General features: G+C 39.7%; 1 protein-coding gene across 1 annotated transcript in view; it reads right to left on the bottom strand.

Moving 5' to 3' along the window:
- Positions 1–20,212, bottom strand: part of MBNL2 (muscleblind like splicing regulator 2) — a 94,130-nt gene that overhangs the window by 31,144 nt on the left and 42,774 nt on the right. Inside the window, 2 exon segments of the mRNA XM_050332461.1 lie at positions 413–613; positions 3,626–3,790. Coding sequence (XP_050188418.1) covers positions 413–613; positions 3,626–3,790 — 366 coding nt within the window.

The following is a 20,212-nucleotide window of genomic DNA, read 5'->3' as shown; positions in this document are numbered from 1 at the left end:
AGCTCAAGCATGAAGGGATATACCACTCCTCTAACACTGATCCATAAGGCTATAAAATACCCTTAGTATCAGTGCAGAAAAACCGAGACAGAATTAATACTGAAAAAAATACATGCTTGTTAGATATTTCTCAGGGCATGTATACCTGAGGTATTTTGGACGTGATGAACTTTAAGAAAGACAAAAATTCATGTTGATGTCTCTGTATTAAATTTAAGCAAATGCACTACCTTAAAAATAACAGTGTTTAAATACCACTGGCTGCAAGTGCAGAAATCCTGCCTGGTTACAAATTTTTTTACCTCTAGCAACTAAATCTAAACCCAGATTTAAACCAGCAGCTTTTCCCTCCAGGATCTTTCACACAGCCTAACAAAGGATGTATTTCTAGTCACGGTGGTGTCTACAGTACCTCCAGTTTATCAGTCCTGAGGAGTTTCTGGGTAGCAGTTGAACTGGGGACTGAAACCGGTGGACTTCCAGGAACAATGACAGGCGGCGTGGGTAGGATCTCAGTCGGGACTAAGCCAACTCCCGGTGTTACTGGCGTTAGGTAAGGAGCAAAGCTAATAGCCGTGTTCGTTCCTATTGTGGGACCCACTGGAAATGTGGGCTGCAAAAGGAAAACACAGACCAAGATGAAAAAAAAAGGCCCTTAATCGATAGCTTACTAATTGTCTTTTGTTTGTTCTTTCTGGTACTGATTCATTTTCTTAATGAAAAAATTTCAAACAGCTGACAAAACACACAGCATACTCTCTTCTTTTAATCGTGTAACACATTGGAGCAGCACACGAAGAACTGCCTTTGTAACGCTATTATTGGAAAAGAGTCTGCTGATGCAAAGGAAGTCATACTTTTAACCTGAATTTCCGTGGAGGTCCAGCTTACATTCCAGGCTTATTTACACATCTAAATGTAGAAATAACATAGACTTTATTGCTTTTTTCATAGACTTTATTGCTTTTTTCTCAATACCTGTTTTCCTAGGGAAAACAGGCTATTTTTCAAAGTACCAGATTTCCTAGGCAAAGCATTATTAACTATATTAAAGTCATATTTCTAATAAGAGTATACACAATGAGGTCTTTAGCATGTAACTTCCATCTGTTTGCATACTGTATTTTGCCACCTCCTGCAATTACATGTTACTGTGGCTCATGCATTTAAAAAACTCACCTTTGCAAATGTTTGTGTGCTCAGCTGTCACCAGTGGCAAGCCGAATAAAAACTATAATCTCAGCTGGACAAAATATTTCAAAAGGGATTACTCAGGCTTTGCTAGAGTTCATCATATGAAAAACTTTGATTGGAGGAAATGATATGGGTCTAAAAATCTTGTTTCATGCCTTCCTACAGTGAGTCAGTGAAGTCACGACCAGAAGACAGAACACTTGTGTGATGCTAAAATGCAGCCCTGATGAGGCAGAGTAGTGGGTTTGTTACCACCAGCTCCACAGGGGGTGGAGGCAGAACATCGCCATGGTCAGATCACACTCAGACCCGGAAAGTGCTTTAGTTCTGCAGAGCTGATGTTTACCCCAGAGAATGAAGCTATAATTATAAATGAGGAAAAACTATGCAGAAAAAAAGGACGCATCTCAGATTAGCTTTGTCAGAAATTAAGTTTCGAAATAAGCCATCAGCTAGAAACATAACAGCGGAACACTAAGACTTCAAAACACTTTTTAACAAAGGAGGAGTGCCTTTCTCATTAAGGTGGCCTGCACGACATACAGTATGTAGAAAATACGCTAGAGACAGCATAGGAGCTAGAAGGGTTGGATTTTTCCTGTTTTGTTTCGGGTTTCAGTTTGTTTGGGGTTTCTTTTTCCTTTGGAACCGATTATTAAATTGCTAGTGAATGTAACTTAGTACAAAGCTTTGAGCATGCAGATTAACCAGGATAATCAACTGTATGGAAATGGTATCTACCAGCCCTAGAGAGTTTTAGAAGTGTATAACGCTCTGGTTTTACCAGTGATCAGAACTGCTTGATATCAAGCAACCCAGTCTATATATGTCAAATGTGAGCTAAATTCTTAAGAGCGTAATAATGAACATTTATATGAAACAACGGCTCGACTATGTTGAGGATAAATATGTATTATGTGAAATATAAATAACAGCTTTGTGTCAGATGTAATTTTAAGAATAAATCCACATGTCAAATGACTTCTATAGAATTTTCTTTCACTTTTTATCCATTTGGTCAAGGCTGAGTCATCTTAATCTGGCAATTTATGTGAGACAGAGAAATAAAACCTGGCATTTTTATCACAGCACTCAGTACAGAAGACATTATGTCAATGAAATTGTAAAGTTCAAATGACGAAATGGGCAAGAAGAAAACAGTATAATTTTTCCACTTCAATTTTTCTCATAATACTAAGCAGTGGAATCTATTGCTTCATCAAAGCTTTTTCTGATGAAAACTCAAGCAGTAAAAACCCATGAAATATCAAAACACAGTAGGCCAATATAACCAAGATACAATTTGATGAACATGTACCAGAAATTCAGAGAGTCCTGACACCCAATTCCCAATCCCACCTGACAGTAGATGTTTCAAGTACAAAAACACATTTGAAAAAGGCATCTGGGGTGAGCTTCCTGTGACCAAAGACAGTTGCCTTTTTCTGAGATGCTTACACTTGAGTTCTGCAGTAGCCCATGGAAAGACAAAGGCACTTAGAGAGCCAAATCATCTAATCCAAATGCAGATGTCTGAAAAAAGCCAAGCAAATGGTAATTAGGGGTGCCTATGTCTTTTGATAAACTATAAGTGGACCTTGCAAGCCCAACACAGAAGTTGATGCCAACACTCCAGATGCCTCAAGTTAGAGAAAGAAATCCCACTCCAGTGGGATGCCTTACACTAGGCATTTAGATTGAAAAAACCATCATCAGCAGCCATGTGTGCAAAGTTTAACCCAGATTATGTGCCAAACCATGCTTTGGAAGTCTGCTACAGTGAGAAGCCTAACTCTAAGGGCAGCCCAGAGCAACTGATGCTGCTCATGCATGCAAGACTCTAGTTCTACACCACCTTCTGGATTAGAAGTGTCCCAGGCACCAGGAGCATCGTCTTGAGAAAAAACCACTGACTTCACATGTGAAGTGCATGCACCACCAATTCTCTGTTTATCCCAGGACACTTCAGACTTCAACAAAGTAAGAATATGCTATCCAGAATGACATTAACCTTTGTTCCTGGTATTGGCATTAAATAATATTTAAATAATATTTAAAGCCATTCAAACTCCTGAGAAACTTGGAGTTCCTACTCAAATGATTTACTAGCAAATTATTGTTATTATTCAGATTTTCACCTCCAGAAGTATTATAGGGAAAAGCCTTGCAAACCTGTCATGAACTGAAGGAAGAGGGAAAAGAGGAAAAATTGCAAATTATTCTGGGATAAAAGAAAAATAAATCCCATCTACAGCAACACTCCATTTTATCTTCAAATGCAAATATAAACGAACATATCTCTAGCATCTCAGCAATTCCTTAAGTAAACAGACAGGGACTATTTTTACTGCTACTAGTTTAGAGAACTTTTGCAGGTCATTATAGTCTTCAACTTTACTTACCATTAATACCATCAGAGAAATACACTTACCACTGGCTGTAGCGGTGTCCCTGGAAACATGAACTGCATTTGCTGGGCGAGCATTGCTGCTGCAGTTTTTTGCTGGATTAAGTTGTTCCTACCATTGATTTCCAGTTGAGTTTTTAAATGTGTTGGTGGATGAAGGTACTTGCAGTTCTCCCTTGTACAACGACCCTGGAAAAAGAAGTCACATTAATCAGCCTGCTACTTTTGATGATAGATTAATGACTGTGAGCAAAATATGACACTATAAACTAAGCAAGAACTAATTAAACACAAGGTGTGTCCTGGGAACTGTACTGTAGCGGACTGGGAGGAGCTGACGGCCTTGAGCTCTGCCTCAGCCCACTACCTCTGATTGATCATTTAGGCTATTAGCCACAGGACAAAAAAAAAAAAAAACAAACCACAAACCAAAACAGAAAGTCTTTGAATCAGCATTTTCATTGTTAAGTACAGATGCCACACAATTAATACTCTGAGAATTATCCAGACTACCTCAACTGCCTCTCATAGCATCTTCGTTAGAGTATCTGGTGTTACTGTGACATAAAAGTTTTTTTATAAATGACATTACATTATGAATAACAAATTGAAACCTTCTTTAAGAGTAATTCAGCTTTTAAATATATCATATCAAAAATAATTGTGTGTTCATAGCAGTAAGGATCTAAAGTGGCCACTCTGCTTGTGTTCTCTCATACATTTATCCTTATTCCAGTTCACTGCCTTCTAGCCTCCTGTTTTTATTACATCAGCACAACTTTGAACTATTTCCATTCAAGTATAAAAGAACAGAAGTAAAGCTGGTACTTTTACGAACCAAATTTAGAAGCAGTGCATGGAGCTAAATCTGAAGCTACAGAGCAAAAGGAAAGCTCCCGATCAACATGAAAGCAGGAATTTTTAGACACGTAATGAGGCAATAAAAGACAACAAAAACATAGGTGGGCTGTCATCTCTGAGGTGGCTTGTGTTGGAGATGGACAGCTCTACAAGCCATGCGTGCTGACCACAAACGTAGGTAGGGTGGCAGAAGATGCACTGTTACATTTTCCCTCAGAAAGGGAAATTGTAAGGTGCATCAGGAGGTTGTGCAGCTGCAGGGCAGGATGTGCTGAGATCAGAAGCTCCTTGATGACAAGGCTTACAAACAATCACAGAATTTTAAGAGCTGTAACCAGAGGGCCTAGAGCGTTAGTCAAACTGCATTTGATACACTCAACATACATAAGGTAAGTTTCCAAATTGAGATGTTTTTAAGAATAGCTTTTCAAACTTACAATTCACTGGTATTAGGGCTTTACTATCCGTAGCAAAGCAGGAATATCCTGCTATAGCCAAAAAAGCGTCAAGATGCCTATGCAAGAACATCATACAGTACAGACATACACTGACTCCGTGTATGCATGCCCACACACATAGAGCTACAAAACTTTCAACAGGGTTTGAACGACCCAAAACAACTGTGTTAATGTTACACCTTTTACTTAGACACCTAAATACTGCTGATTCTGCCTCTAGTCTACTCTAAGGATGTGATAACTAACTGTACAGGAACGAGTTAAACATGTTCAGGAAGGTTTGAGGCTGACAGGAATGCAAACAGCTATTTCCACACTATTTAACTATTGAGAACAGCCCTTTCCTGAACTGCCCCTGGCCACTGCTTGGGAGTATACTAAACTAAAGGCCAGAAAGTATACTAAAGGCCAGAAAGCATCAAGAAACCTAAAAATTTAAGAAAAAACAATGGTCTCAATGTTCAGGAACAATGGTCTCAGTGCTGTTTTAAAATACTAGTATAGATGCAGCCACTTTCAGGACATCATGCCTTTCCTTCTGTTGAGCAAATCACTAATGCTACCTGGCTTAATGAAGTACACAAAAGGAACGTTATTTTGTCAGCTGGCATGAGCAGAACCAGAAATAGTCATGATCTGACAGTCACAAAAGAAGGCTGGCTCTTTCATTGGACAGGGACAAGGCCCTCGCCTTCATAATGTTAAACTGGGGAAGGCTCAGCGCAGGCAATGACCATGCCCTTTTGTGTTGGCTGATGAGGCTAACTGATTTAGACATTTTTAACTGAGATCTACTCTACCTTAATCTATTCTATATATGAATGGTTCATACAGAAAATTTAAAAATTAAAACAGCAAAATCACAACAAACTACAGTACCCGATGGAAATACCTACCTATCAAAACTAAAATACTCCTTAATTGAAGATTGAGAACAACTCTCCACACAGTGGCTTCTGAAGTACCTCAAACCTGAGGAGTGCCCCCAGTCTTACCTCTGAAAGCACCAACTACTGTATACCATCACTTCAGGCTCTGCAGAGCAACTCACAGTGCACAAAAGATTGGTTATTACTGAAAACTTTCAAAATAATCCAACCATACAAAAGTGTAGTGTCCTCTCTAACCTTATTCAAGTCTATGCCTCGTTTACTAGCTTTTTGAGATCCCAGTTAGCAAGGAACGTACGTACTATAAAAGAGCTGTGTGGTCCCGCTATGCTGCTATAGAAAGCCCTCTAAACAGATCAAGCCTTGTTGAAATTAAATGACCCAAAATAAACTGCAGTGGAATGAGCACTGAAAATAGTGAGGAGACTAATCCAGCCCTCACTATCAAAATAAAATAAATTCTGAGACCAGCTTTTACTTTTTGGACCTACAATGGTAGCAGGAAAGTGCCTATAAGGGTTTTCATTCCTTTTTTCCCAAATGTTTCATGTCCCAACTACTAATCACTGCACAAAAAATACTCAGACTTGTAGTATCATTTCAATCAAATGGGACCCTGATTTTTTTTTTTGTTTATTAAAAAGTCAAATATGAAGTCCAATGGACATGACAGCACACATCAACCAAACAGCAGAACTGTACACAACACACAAGTATATTCAACACACTGGCTGGGTCAACATTAGTAAGAGTCCACTTTGGATTATTGTAAAAAACTACTATGCTAGCAGGCCCCATGATCACAAATACAGAGACAAAGCTGAGTACTTTAACTTTAGGGTGCATCAGTATCAAGCCTCTGGAGCGAGGCTTGGTTCATCACAGCTCTTAAAACCACTGCAGTTTAAGAGCTGCTCCGCAGACATTCAGTCCCTCCGGCGCACAACGGCACAAATTCAGCAGCACAAGACAGGTGGCAGGGAAAAATAATTGCTTCTTACAACTTTTAACCTGCTCCCAGATATGAGTCAGAGTCCTGCAACTGAGGGCACAGACAGATTGGTTTGAAACTGGGTCCCTAGAAACTCCTGTCACCCATGAAGCGAAGGTTATCAACAAGCACATCATAAGCGGTTGTGCACTTCCCATGGGAGTTCATGAGAAAAATTCACTTTCAGTGAGCTGTCTCCTTATCTGCAATGGATAGTAACGATGAACAGACATCAGATTAAATTCCCAGCAGTCTGTTATTCCCCTCATCCTGGAAGGATGGTACCTAACTCTGACCTTTCATTTCTCTGCCTTTGTCCTCTACAGCTAGCCTAGCCTAATGCATAGCACCACATTTCAGTTGGGTAATGGAAAGTTTTAGCAAAAAAACTACTTTTCTACTGCTAATTATTCAGACTGGGAACATGTTGTGGCTTGCACTGGGCTGTGCCACAGGCTTCATTCCAGTGAAGCACTGGGAGAGGGAAAGGGTTCATCAAGGATCTGGGAACTCAAAGGATTTCAGTGCCCATTACTTAGACATGGCAAGGAGAAGCTCTGCTTCTGCAGGGCAGTGGTCTCGGGAGTTGCTACCTGACTGGCTTAATTTCAAACACACATCCCTTAACAAGCCATGTTACACCACTAACTTTTTTTTATTTAAATCAATAAGTTTTTCTATTAAGAACAATAGGCAGTTTGTCTAAGATCAATGGCACAACACATTCTACGGACTAAAGTATATTAAAAAGCTAGGTATGTGCTTAGAATTTTAAAACAAGCAAAATGAGGTAAGTTCAGAAGTAACACCCCATAACTTTGCATATTAACATACTAAGAACCCATTTCCTGTCTACGAGTTGTACAGCCACGTCTCTGTCTTGAATGTTTTATAAATACACAGCTTTCTTCAGTATTTTACTATTGCTCTAATAGTAGGAACAATAATAATAATTCATCCAGGCTTCGGAATTCCTTATGCATAATAATGAGTTCGCTTTTACTTACTAAAATTACCTTTATCTTTCATAAAAATATTTGAATAGGAAAAAAAAGGCAGAACAATGTTTCTTTTATCTCTTAAGCCAAGAATCAATGAAAACATTCATAATGATTTCGCTCAGGTACTGATTCAAGGCAATATATTGATGTTTTTAGTGGGCAATAATAGAGCATGCCTCCCCTACCTCACAGCATAACCTAACATCTGACAGGACATCCTATCACCTTTAAAAGACAGGTTATCTGATGAGAAGCAGAAACAGGGAGGCCTGCTGCCTTGCAGACGTTTGTCTCTTGTTCCGAACCTCACTCCCCAAGGTGCTTCCAGCTTCCTCTACCCACCTCGGTTCTCCACAAACTCCCAGCTTCCTACTGTACCCCACCTCCATCCTTCCTTTTCCTCCAGAACACCCTCCCACCCCTCCTAACTATAGACCAGGAAACAACTCATACGATAAATATAACTTGCTTGAGACTCGCATGTCCTGAAGAGCCAGCCAAGATGTGAACGCGGCTGGCAGACCACACTTGGGAGCGGCATAGTGCCCACTCCAGCCTTTTCCTTAATAGGGTAGTACTTTGGATCTCTCTCCTGCACCCAGACACTGACTTTTGCATAACCAGTAAGAACTTTAAGATATGCCTTTGAGATGTCTGCTTCTAGCAACTTTGCTTGAAATTGGCTAGGATGTTCAAAAGTTATTAGGGTGAGAGGATGATGCTGGCAAAAATAGGGGTAGTGCAATTATGCAAAAACTGTTTCCTTAAGAAAACAAGCTAAAACTAACAAATGCAGATGAAATTGTATGATCTCTCAGGATTAAATATGCAGTCTAATGGAGGGGAAAGGGGGGGAAGTATATGACTTCCAAGACATGAATGGTTTTAGAAGGCATCTGAGTAACCGGTTCTACAAAGGAAAAAGGGTTTTCTGGTTTCCAGCTAGGCACCCTAAGATCCAAACATTTGCTGGAATTAGAAAAGACACACACATACACACACACACAAATTTTTAAAAAGTACAAATCACCTGATGCCACAACTACCTCTCCTACTGGAAAAAAAATGTTGCCACTTTCTGCATTATGCAGAGTCAGCAAATGCTTGCATATGTCTGTAAAGATCAGAACACATTTGAATAAACTTGCAACTCTGGGCATGCTGCTTAGCTATATATCACCTGCTTGGTGTTGATATTAGATACCTGAACATATTACATACTGTTCAAACCTCGGCAGAGCGAGAGCTAGCACAGGCTGCTGTCCGGGGTGGTGGCGGCACATGGCAAGAATAGCCACAGAGACAGCAGTGTCAGCAGCTGTGGAGGTACCTAAGCCATAAATACTTCTCTGGAAGAGTTTCTGACAAGAGCAAAAACTGTTTCTTCTCCTTTGGGATTCCTCCTCAGCAGCCCCTCAGCAAGTGCTGGTTGGCAACATGTGTGTGGTCTCACCCAATCAATTTAAGAATTTCACCACTGTATAAATCAGGAACTTCTCAATTCTGATAATCCTGTGCTCCCTGAGGCTAAAAATAGACCCAGTCAATAGGAGGGCAGGTATTTTGAGATACTTAAGCTTCTGTTTCTGTGCATAGACAGCCACACTAACTCTACCACCCCAAAACATCCAGTTCAAAAGTTATTTTTCAAATGCAGAAATACCAAAAAGGGAAAAAAAAAAACCGCTAAGAAAAACACTGACTGTTCATATGCAGAGAGGGATGATTCCTCTTGTTCTACAGGACATGCATGTATGCACTACCCTATATATTTTAGTACATGAGAGCTCAATCATTAACAGCACTTTCATCATTCATGGAAAACCCTCAGACTTCAGTTTGGACTGAGGTAAAAAGTGTTTTTCATCTAACATCACAATCCATGAATTCAATTTTTCTATGCCGGTCAATCTGCTTCCTAACTTCTCTCAGAAAGTAAAAAAACCAGACACCACAGCTCCATTAAATTATTCCCTTTGCACTTGCTGTGAATATGCATCATCTCACAAAATCTGTAGGACTACACATGCTTGTAGAGTTACGCAAATGTGCAAGGACTTAGGGGATTTAGTTAAGCCTTAAGAATGACTAGTCGTAGATTTAAAAAAAAATAACTTAGTATTTTATTTCTTCCTTAATGCATACCAAAAACTTTCAATTTTTTTTAATTTTGCATAATTTCAGAGTATGTTGACTTGCAAATATGCACGCTTATGAAAACAATTCCTCTAGACTAAGCAGAATTGTATCCGATTTTATAGAAAGAAACAGAGATCAGAGTAAGATCTCTTGTCTTGAAAATGAGACATATTTGAACTACTTGTGAAATAGAAAAATAATTTCAAAAGAGCCAAACTGTACTAGTAATAGAAACATTAAGCTTTCACTGGAGAGTTCGAATACCTCAGACTTCGCTCTTTGCCATGCATATTATCAACAAAAAGACCTAAAGGAAAAAAATGTACTTCATAAAAACACAAGGATGTCTTAGATTACACTTGAAATAGTTCAGCTCTTGGATCTGTTTTCCTGGAAAAACAAAAAACACAAGCAAAATTCACCAACAAAAACAACTTAAAAACTTTGCTGAGAACTTAGTTCTGTATTTCTAATGCCACCTTGCAAGTCCACCCACTGAAGTTAGTGAGCTTGCATACATATTTATACGCACCTACACACTTCCGTTTCAAGAAAAGTAGAAGGCAAATTCACTTGCTAAAGTAGAAAAGAGAAGGAAGGCAAAAAACTCTCAGGTGACTTCAGCCTGATTCTGTTTCCAACAAGCTAAGAAAACCCATTAGCTACTCTTTTAATGACTTCAATTTTTTTGCAAGAAACTAAGAGCTGGTAAAATAAAAATGAATCATTTTATTCATAAAATTAGAGAACAAGAACTGCCTGTAACCGACAGAAAAGACAGAAAAATATTGAACAAAAATGGAAGTCTTACAAAAATGTCTAAATGATGTAAGAGTCTTACCACTAAAGACTTAATAGGAGATATTTATTTAAATGGAAAAAGACAAAATGTTCTACTGAAGAGCACATTTGCAATGCACAAAGATCTCTGAGTCTCTCAAGATGCTCTTTCAAACAAATGTTGAGCATAGCTATAGAGAATGGTTTAATAATTTGCCTTGCAATATCAAGGGAAGTGTACTCAATATTAAATTGCTCAGAAGAGAAAGAACTCAAGCAGATATTGCAGATGCCAAAAAAAAAAGACATTTATGAAATTGTAAGTCATTTGACAAACATCCTTGAGATTACCCTAACAAATAAGAAAAGAAAATTCAGACAGAGAAACAACAGCTTAAACTAATATCAATTTATTTTATTTCTGTGTTTACTGCCTTGAAAATAATTTGAGAATAATAGGACAATAAAGATTATTTCTTCCCCAATTATGTAGCTCCTTTTATTTTTCTTTTCCCATTTCTCCCACATACTGGCACTCAAAATCAACCAGTTATTTTTATCTTAGCTTCAAGTTTGTCTACCAGCACTGATCAGTAGTACATCCCAAGCAACTACAGACAACTCTTGAAATCTTCACTCTACAGCACACAGACAATTTTCATGGAGTAAGAGGCAGTCAACACGTATCACAGGGGAAAAACCCTATGGAATGAACATAAAAAAAGCAGAGGGAAACATGACCTTGTGTAGATAAAATTCCTCAAATGTTTGATTTCTGTTACATGGGTAGTGAGACTCTTCTCAGGGTGTAGGGCTCCAACAAACACACAGCTCCTCCCGTGGAAGGACTGGATGCAGCCCACCACGAGGCTTAAGATGGGTTTCAGTAGCAGAACAGTGCTCTGAGCCCTCCAGCTCTGCCCAGTCAGAGAAGTCAACAATTCACATATTCCTGCATTATAGAAAAAAATGTCTAAAACCTTTATAGAGTCTCACAATTCAGCATTACACACAGTTAACTGATGGCTGGGCATCTTCAATACACCTGCTCATCTCAAGGATTGAGTGTTTTCATGGAAGACAGAAGAGAGCTGTGTAAAATTGCAGGTGGGACCACACTGTAAGTCAAGGTGACACAGATTTCTGCTGGTAAACAACATACTCCACCATTAAATTTAACCGAACTGTAAAAGAAGAAGAGAATAGCTCGGAAAGAGGCAATTTTCTTCAAATTTTCTCAGTATCTCCAGAGCAGACAAAAATAGCTATTACAGAAGAAATACCAATAAAGTTGTTTGACTGCAGGTCAGCTGGCAAGAGAAAAGGCAACAGAGGTGTAGCATAATGGCAGAAGACTGAACAAGAAGATGGGCATGGTATGGTACCACTTCCTGACCTACCTCTTTCCTCACCTCCTTTGCGATTCCCATAAAAAGCCATCAAGTATTCTGACTTTATTGCAAGCTTGCCCATATGAACAGGACTGAGATTAAACTCCCTTGGTTTGGAAACACCACTTTGCAGTGAAAAGGTAGGCAAAGATAACTTCAGAACTGACAGTCAAGCCCTGAGACACCTTATTTCTCTCTTGGTGGCCAGTAAAGGAAAGTCACTGTGGCTCAGCACACAGAATATATCCTCCAACGTCCATACCACATGTTCTCCACTATAACCAGGTTAGAAAAGAAAGAGTGAGTAATGAGGAGAAGTCTTTGCTGCAGGGATATCCGTGAGCCCAAAGGGTGAACAGCCCAGCAAGGAACAGGCAATAGGCTGGTATGCTGGCAACAGTTCCCTCAATGACACACCAGAATGCCTCAAAAAAAGACATAACATCAGCTGTATGTCATCAAAAAAAAGAAGGAGATATGCCTTGGCAGTAAGGAGCCTGGTTGACTGGATCAGAAAGAAAGCAAGAGGAGAATGCTGTAAAACTGACTACATCAGCTTCCTACTGAAACTCACCTGGCCAAGGGACTCTTGGGAAGATGCTTCATTTGAGAGCTGCAGTGAATTAAGGGAGATTTGGAAAAGGCCCATAATTTGGAAGAGTCCCACCATAAGGAAAAGGTCATCAGCACGATGTAGCAAGTTCATTATGTGCCATGGGACCCCACTGGTGTACTGTGGAGAAGGGCAGACCTAAGGCACCTTGAACAAGTCACCTTGGACACCAACCAGTGTGTCACAGCCCCCAGCTCTTGAGCTGTATGTCCAGCAACTATGAACCACTATGGGGGTGACCTGATGTGCCACTCAAGAGTCCCTCTGCCGCTTCTCACGGGGATGCTTCCACTAGGGATTTCACACTTTCTTGGTCAATCGCTTTTCCAACAAAAGGAAAAGGGAAGGGCCGAGTTAAATACACAAATCACCGAGGACACCTTACGTAACTGCAGAGGTGAAAAGTACACAGTCTTGTCCCTCTGCAGAGGAGGAGTGTTTATCCGCTCTCAGCGGCAGCGCTGGAACCGCAGCTGCGTTATTAATAAATCATCAGCTTTGCTCCCGGGACTAGCCAGCAAGGGCTGGAGTTTGACACCAGCTCTCAGCTGACTGGAAAGTTGCTGAAAACAAACAGAAACTTCTCGGTGTTTCAGAAACACCATGTATTTGGAACTGCTCTAAAAAGCAGGAATTACAGAAAAAACTCCTAAAAATTAATAGCTATGCATTTTCAAGGAAGAATCACACATAAAATCCCCCTTATTTTCTATAACTTCTGAGAAGCAGCAAACAAATTATTGAGATGAAAAGACACCATATCACTATGGGGCTGCTTACAGAGAGCAATCAAGTGCGCCTGACCTGTAAAGCAAAGGGTAAACAGGCCACCTTTCTCCACCTTTTCTGTACCCAGAGCATGCTCCTCCTCTTCTGGGAACTGGTTTCTTAACATCAGTGAAAAATTTTAGTTTATATCTTTTCTTGCAGACTGACACTCCTTGAATTTTCCTGTTCAGGGAACAGGGAAACCAGCACTATCAGCAAGAGGGGCACTGACACCCCTGCCCTGAAGCAGCAGGACATAAGAGTTACCAGTGAGAAATACTCAGAAAACCAACTAACTAAATCAGGTTAAAAAAAAAAAAAAAAGGAGGAAGGAAAGTAGAAAAGGTCCAGAAATTCAAGGAAGAGGGATGACTGAAGCCCTGGTATCCCAGTAAGCTAAAAACACCCTTTTCTTTTTGCTGAAGGGCTATCCATGCCCTTCCACCTGGTATTAGGAAGCTTCCAGAAGATCTAGCAAAAATACAAGAATTGTAATGCAGTTACATTTATCTCAAATGGTAGCTTATGGAATTAGGCAACTAAATCACTTTATGAGAAAAGATAAGACACATTAGGATGTCTTATTACCTTCCCTAAATGATATATTCATTCCAAAACTAGAATATGGGATTGTGGTCTTGAGAGTGCTTATACCTTCTCAATACTGTGTTGAAGGAGCAGAAAATTATTATCTTCCTTAAGACAGATTCTGTGCTGACTAAATAAAATTCTAGGTTAATTTTAAATTAAAATACTTCCTCTCGGTTTTCCAAGCTATATATTCACTTTTGGGGGAACTCACACACTAGACTCCGTACCATTTATTATACTGCAATGACATTGTCAGTGTATTCCAATGCATGGTACCTGTCTTCATCAGTGTCATAAGTAGATGCAGGGATACCAACCTCAATTATATGACCACTATCTACTGTTTTTCTGCTAATCTACTATTTTACACAGTCTTCTTTCCCAGACAGCAAATAGGCTGGTATTTCTTTTAACCCTGACAGTCAGTTGGTGATAATACTCTAACACATGTTCATCTATCTCCAGACCTAAATGCAAGCTACTCACTCCCTTTTGGGCCTATGCAGGGGCTGGTTCTACAAGGATCACATTACGAATGGCTCTGTTACAATTTTTAATGGATTTATTATGGATTTATTAATGGATTTATTCTTGTGATACTAGACTGCATTACTCCCACTCTGCACAGAATAAATGGAGATCAAGTATAGTTAAAGAGTTGATAAGTACCTGTAGTTTTCAGCTGCAGATTTCCGTCCTTCTTCCACTTTGCCATTGCATCCCTGTGGCACATGCTTCACTAGACACCTACTGCTCTTGGGTTTGGGGAGGCCAACTACCTCAGCGCTAGCAGTGAAGATGCTCGTTGCAGGGACTCACCCACTGGCCTCCAGAGAAGGAAACATCTGACCAAGAGGCCACCTCCTGCCAACTCTGCCACTGCCCACCTCACCTGCTGCACTAGCACCCTTTGGATGGAGACCTGACGCCCTCCACATGCCACCCCCTCTCCAGAATGCTGCCTGTGCCAATCACACACTAAAGCAGAGGAAAATGCAAGGCTGGAAGAGAGTACACACATTGACTGGTCAGCTCACCTCCAACACATTTTTCTCAGCTCTTGGCTCCCAATCAGTTCACCTGGAGGAACTTCCACTTCATCCCAGCTCTCCTCTTCCTCTGTATCTCCTCACCTTCACCCTTACTTCTTCCCTGCTCCCAGCACCAGCACCTGACACCAGATGAAGCTGTGTCCTCGGTCTGAAGCCAGCTCAGTGTGCATGGAGCCAGTCTGATCTACGTGCCACCCCACTCACAGCCTCTCCCAGGCATGCATAGATGGAGAGTTTTCTCACTTACAAAATAACCAAATTTGGGTGAAATTTCACAAAAACAGCATAAAGCAAATTACTGATATCAGAGCAACCCTACTGCTGGATCTCGAGATTCAACTATAAACAATGAGAAATCAAGTTTATTACTGAACCAGTTTAAAAAAAAAACTTAAAAATGTCTCAACTGTCTTTCAAAGATGGCTGAAGTGTTTCACCAAAACTTTAAATAAACATTCTGAGTCAGTTACTCAAATGTTTCAGCCCAGATAATTGCATTTTGAAAGACTTACAAACCACTAAAAAGAAGGATATTCTTTGGAAGGTGGGGGGGAAGATCAAATCCAGGTGATGATGATGGCACACTGCTTGTTGGTAATAAACCCTTCACATGTGCCTCATCAACACACCTGACCAAAGTGTAATGGTCACAGCAACTCAAAGCACTCATGGAGAAATAAAAGTATTTGAACACAGTGCCTGTAAGCATGTTAAAAATTAAATTTGCTGGACCATTCCTCCAGAAATACTTTAATGCAGGCAGTCATTACACATCCAAGCTGATGCACTTCACAGCTAGAATAAAGAGTTACCAAACAGTATTTTGGAGAATATAATCCCTATAAGCCTAAAAACATCATTTCAAGGCAAACATTTTGTTATATTTTAAATTCTATCAAAAGGGATCATGTACTAGTGTACCAAGTCTTTTCAGTGTCACAGCAAGGCCCTAATGATCTATGTAGAAAGAAAAAAAAAATCACAAAAAAGTTCACTTTTTTTTGAATGAGAAAAAAGTTCATTTGACTTGAAAAAGGACTTCTCTGATTTGTTTTATTCAGCATTTTGAAGATGATACTTTCCCACCCTCACTCTTAGCAGGGAAAAGAAGTCCACCAAGTATTGACAGGCGATCACAAGATCCACTATAACATGTGCAAACACACTTGGATAAAGGAACCAGTTTTGTGACTTGTTTTTCCTTCCCCCTAAAGTTTCTACAGGAGACAGGCAGGCTTCCCTGCAACAGTGACAAACAGACAGCTTTGAGTGTCTGTCTCTTGGAAGTTTTCACAGGTTTGGCACCACACTCATCTGTTTCTCAGGAGAAACTAACTCAGGGTCTGACATACTGTTCTCCAAACAGGAACCAAAGTACCACATAATTTATGACTTTCCTTTGTGGGTAAAGTGTTTTCACTGCCTGCACCTTATCTGAGCAGCAGTTACAAGACAGAGATTCACATCAAACATCTTTTTGTCAAATGCTTCCTTTTGTTTGAGTGCCAAGGGGGAAGAAGCAGGATGTGGTCAGAAACCAAAGGCACAGCCAAGGTTTCCATCACTGCTTTTTGTGCCAAATGGCAACAACGATGAAGTGAGAAACTCTAGGAGAAAATTACACAAACTTCTCTGCTCCAGAGGAGAAATGGAGAGTCCAGAAGTACTGAGAACTTTTCTCTCTGGAGCAGGAAGGAGAAGAAGACCACAAACAACAAGGCCTCTAAAATGCATGCAGACTTTGAGAAGGTACCCAGACTGGCAGCATGGCTGAACCATGTCTTCACCATTCCCAGGAGAACCATTCATCACAGCTACATTGCAGGACTTTGGTTTAAATATTCTTCATAAATGTCACAAGGCTGAAGAACATACTAAACTAAAACTCTACAAACCAAAACAGTTTTATGGAAGAAAAAAATGCATAATGATCTCATGCGTTTCACAAGAGTGATGCTTTCACAGCCAAGAACCATTAAGTATTTGTTCTTATTTTCTATTTTTATTTGTCTGATATGCACATCATAAAGTGATTACAATTGCTGTGGCATGTCAAAGTAAACTTAAAGGACATAAAGGTTAAAATGCAGTACACTCAGAAATGTTAACTGTAATTGAAACCATCTTGATTCAGATTTTTCAAAAAGCCTGGACAGTCTGGAACAGAAATATTTAAATGGCCAATTCAGTGTTTTTTCCCCACCCTGCTGCATTTCAGTGAAGAAAAATTGTGATGCATGAGTACCATTCATCAGGAGAAATAGTCAAAATATGAGATCACTAACCAGAAACTAGACAAGGTTTAGTCAACTCCCTTGTTTAATCACTGGGGATTCAGAGTCTGGATGGAGAGAGGGCAGGAGGAAGTTCAGACAATTCTACAAATTTAACAGCTAACATATTAAAAACATTTTAAAACATGATAACCATTTTAATCGGCCTGTAGTAGCTAGCATAATTCATCATGGGTTTTAAATACAGCACAGAGAGGGACTCTCTCAAACAACAGTGGCTGCATGAAGGTTGGCATATGCAGCACTAAAAGCTATTTTGCCGTGTTAGCAAGACAAAGACTAGAACTAGGTTTTCTTTGTTCAATTTAGTCTAAAATCATGCCCAAAAGATAGAGTTCCTGATATTGTAGTATCATGTAAGTCATCATTAACCTCCTACTATCCATTCACAAGGCAACCTACAAAGTATCACTCTTCAGGCTATTAAATCCCTATGCTGTACTACTTAGTAAACAAACAAAGCAATGAAGGCCAAAAGAAGATCTATTTTCAAAGATATTTTCATGTCTTCAGGCCAGTCTTGGGGGCACACAAGCTGCTCTGTAGGGTAAGTATCAGCCTACCAAAAAGCACAGTATGGGAACATAAAACTCATTAGGGATCCTCTAGAAGACCTGTGAGCCAGAGGGAGCACATTTTCTTACAAGGGCAAAGCTCTGACCCAAGGCACTGCTGAACAGAGCACAGGCACACAGGTAAAAGATGCAGGAGTCTGGAAGGGCTGTGCTTATTTCCCCTCATTGGTAGGCAAGCCACACACTACAGGATATATGGGTTATATATGTAGGCAGACCAACCACATAGAAACAGTTATATTTTTATAAGAGTACCTTTATACCTCTAAAAATAGGGCCTTTGACACAGAGATTGCTTTGGAAAGGAGTTAAACATGAATGCACCCCAAGCACGTAATTATTAGCTTTACAATTATTGAGTTCTGTTTGGTTTTGTAGGTTTTTAGATACCTTAAAAGCAAAATGGTTAGAAGCATCTTGCCCTCTTAGTGAAGATTTTGTGGAATATAGTAAATAATCTCAATCTTCCCTGACAAGTAACTTCTGTAGAAAGGAATAAACTGTCGATGGGGAAAATGTCTTTTGAATAAACTGCCAATGGACAAAATGTCTTTTAATTAATTTTAAATTGACATTAAGAGTACAGAAGCACTGTTAACATTTTTAAAGAAAATTGTCTCCTCTGGTAGGTGTCACCAGGCTTTTTATTTATTTTACTTTACCATCCCACAATGAAAGCCCAATGTTTCACCAGCAAGTATTTATCCAAATTCTTCTCAGCAATGGTAGTTCCAGTCTTAAAATTTCCATGAATAGAAAATGACAAATTATCTTTAAACGCCAACTCTTCTTTAAGAAGAAGAAGAAACACAGTGAATTTTAAAGGTATGAAGGCCTCAATAAAGTGTTCATCATATGTACAGCCATCCACTATACTGTAGACCATGCTTTATTAGTTTTCCCATGCTATAATCCTGAGAACAATGAAATAGAGAGACAGCTAAGGATGAGGACGCATGCCTGAAGGACTCCCTTGGCTGGCTGTATTTAAGAAATAAAGCGTTCAGTTTTAACTAGTAAAAGAACATTTGATTAGCATATCCTAGAAACCAAAGAAAAGGTAAGAGCTATGAAAAACCTTTTCAAACATCAAACAGAAATGAAACAAGCTTATAAATAGAGTTGCCTGCAAGCAAGCAACTTCTGGAATGTACTGGGGAAAGCAAGGGAGAATCCCACAACAAAGGAGATTGCAAAAACCAACCCAGTTTAACAAGTGGAATTACCAGTTCGGAGACTACAGCAAAACAATGCAAAAACATCAGCAAGTCTGATACAAAGAACTTTTCTCAGCATTTAATAAAAATGCCAACATAAAGGTCAATCCCTAGGTAATTAAATATGGCTCTTTGGAAATGCAAAGCCTTATACAGACTTGTTAACTTCTCATGGAGTACTAGAATTAATGAGGAACAGAAGCTCTCCTGGAGTAATGCTGAACAATTTCAGACACATCTGATCACACTGGAAAATGTTAAGCTATTTGAGTACCAGACAACAATTTATATATCATCAAACAGCTGTCTGCCAATTTATTATATACTTCTTGCAGACACAGAAAGAGCTGATAACCTATAAAGATCTCAAAAACATGAGTCTAATGCTTAAATCTACCTTTTATGCATGTTATTAAAAACAAATTCACACATACACAGTAGATCCTAGATGTACAGTGAAGCATTTTTCAAATCTCTGACTGCAGCTAAGAGGACAATGAAAGCCCTTCTGTGGTGGAAATGTGTTGGTTACCACTGCTCTCCAACATCCTTAGAAACCCCACAAACCCCCTAAGGCTGTAGGAGAGTACAGGAGAGCATTTGCCAGTCTGGGAATCAGATTTAGTGAAATTTCTCCATGCCCGTGCATGGCCCAAGCAGGCTTGATCCAAGCAACAAGTTGGTGGAATCCCTCAGCTGTTTGACACCACACAGATATTCAACATCCCTAGCTCCCACTCCCTCTTCGCACAAGACAGAGGGATTATCCAGGATGGCTCTTAGTAGCTGCACCTGGAGGCACGGGCTAGCTGGTGTTATCTGCAAAACTAATGCCCATCTCTGAGGAACTAGCAGAAAATCCAGCAAAGAACCCTAGCCAATCCAACCCAGCCTCCCTCACCTAAGCACTGGCAGAAAGACACAGGGTGAGCCAGCCTGAACTTGTGTGTTCAGATAATTAGCTATACATAAGCACCTTTTTAATGGTCT

The sequence above is a fragment of the Myiozetetes cayanensis genome, unplaced genomic scaffold (assembly GCF_022539395.1).
Source record: "Myiozetetes cayanensis isolate MyiCay16 unplaced genomic scaffold, myiCay2020 scf5-8, whole genome shotgun sequence".
In the NCBI taxonomy this organism is placed as follows: domain Eukaryota; kingdom Metazoa; phylum Chordata; class Aves; order Passeriformes; family Tyrannidae; genus Myiozetetes; species Myiozetetes cayanensis.
The sequence above is the reverse complement of the archived record's forward strand: the minus strand, read 5'-3'. Positions and strand labels throughout refer to the sequence as shown.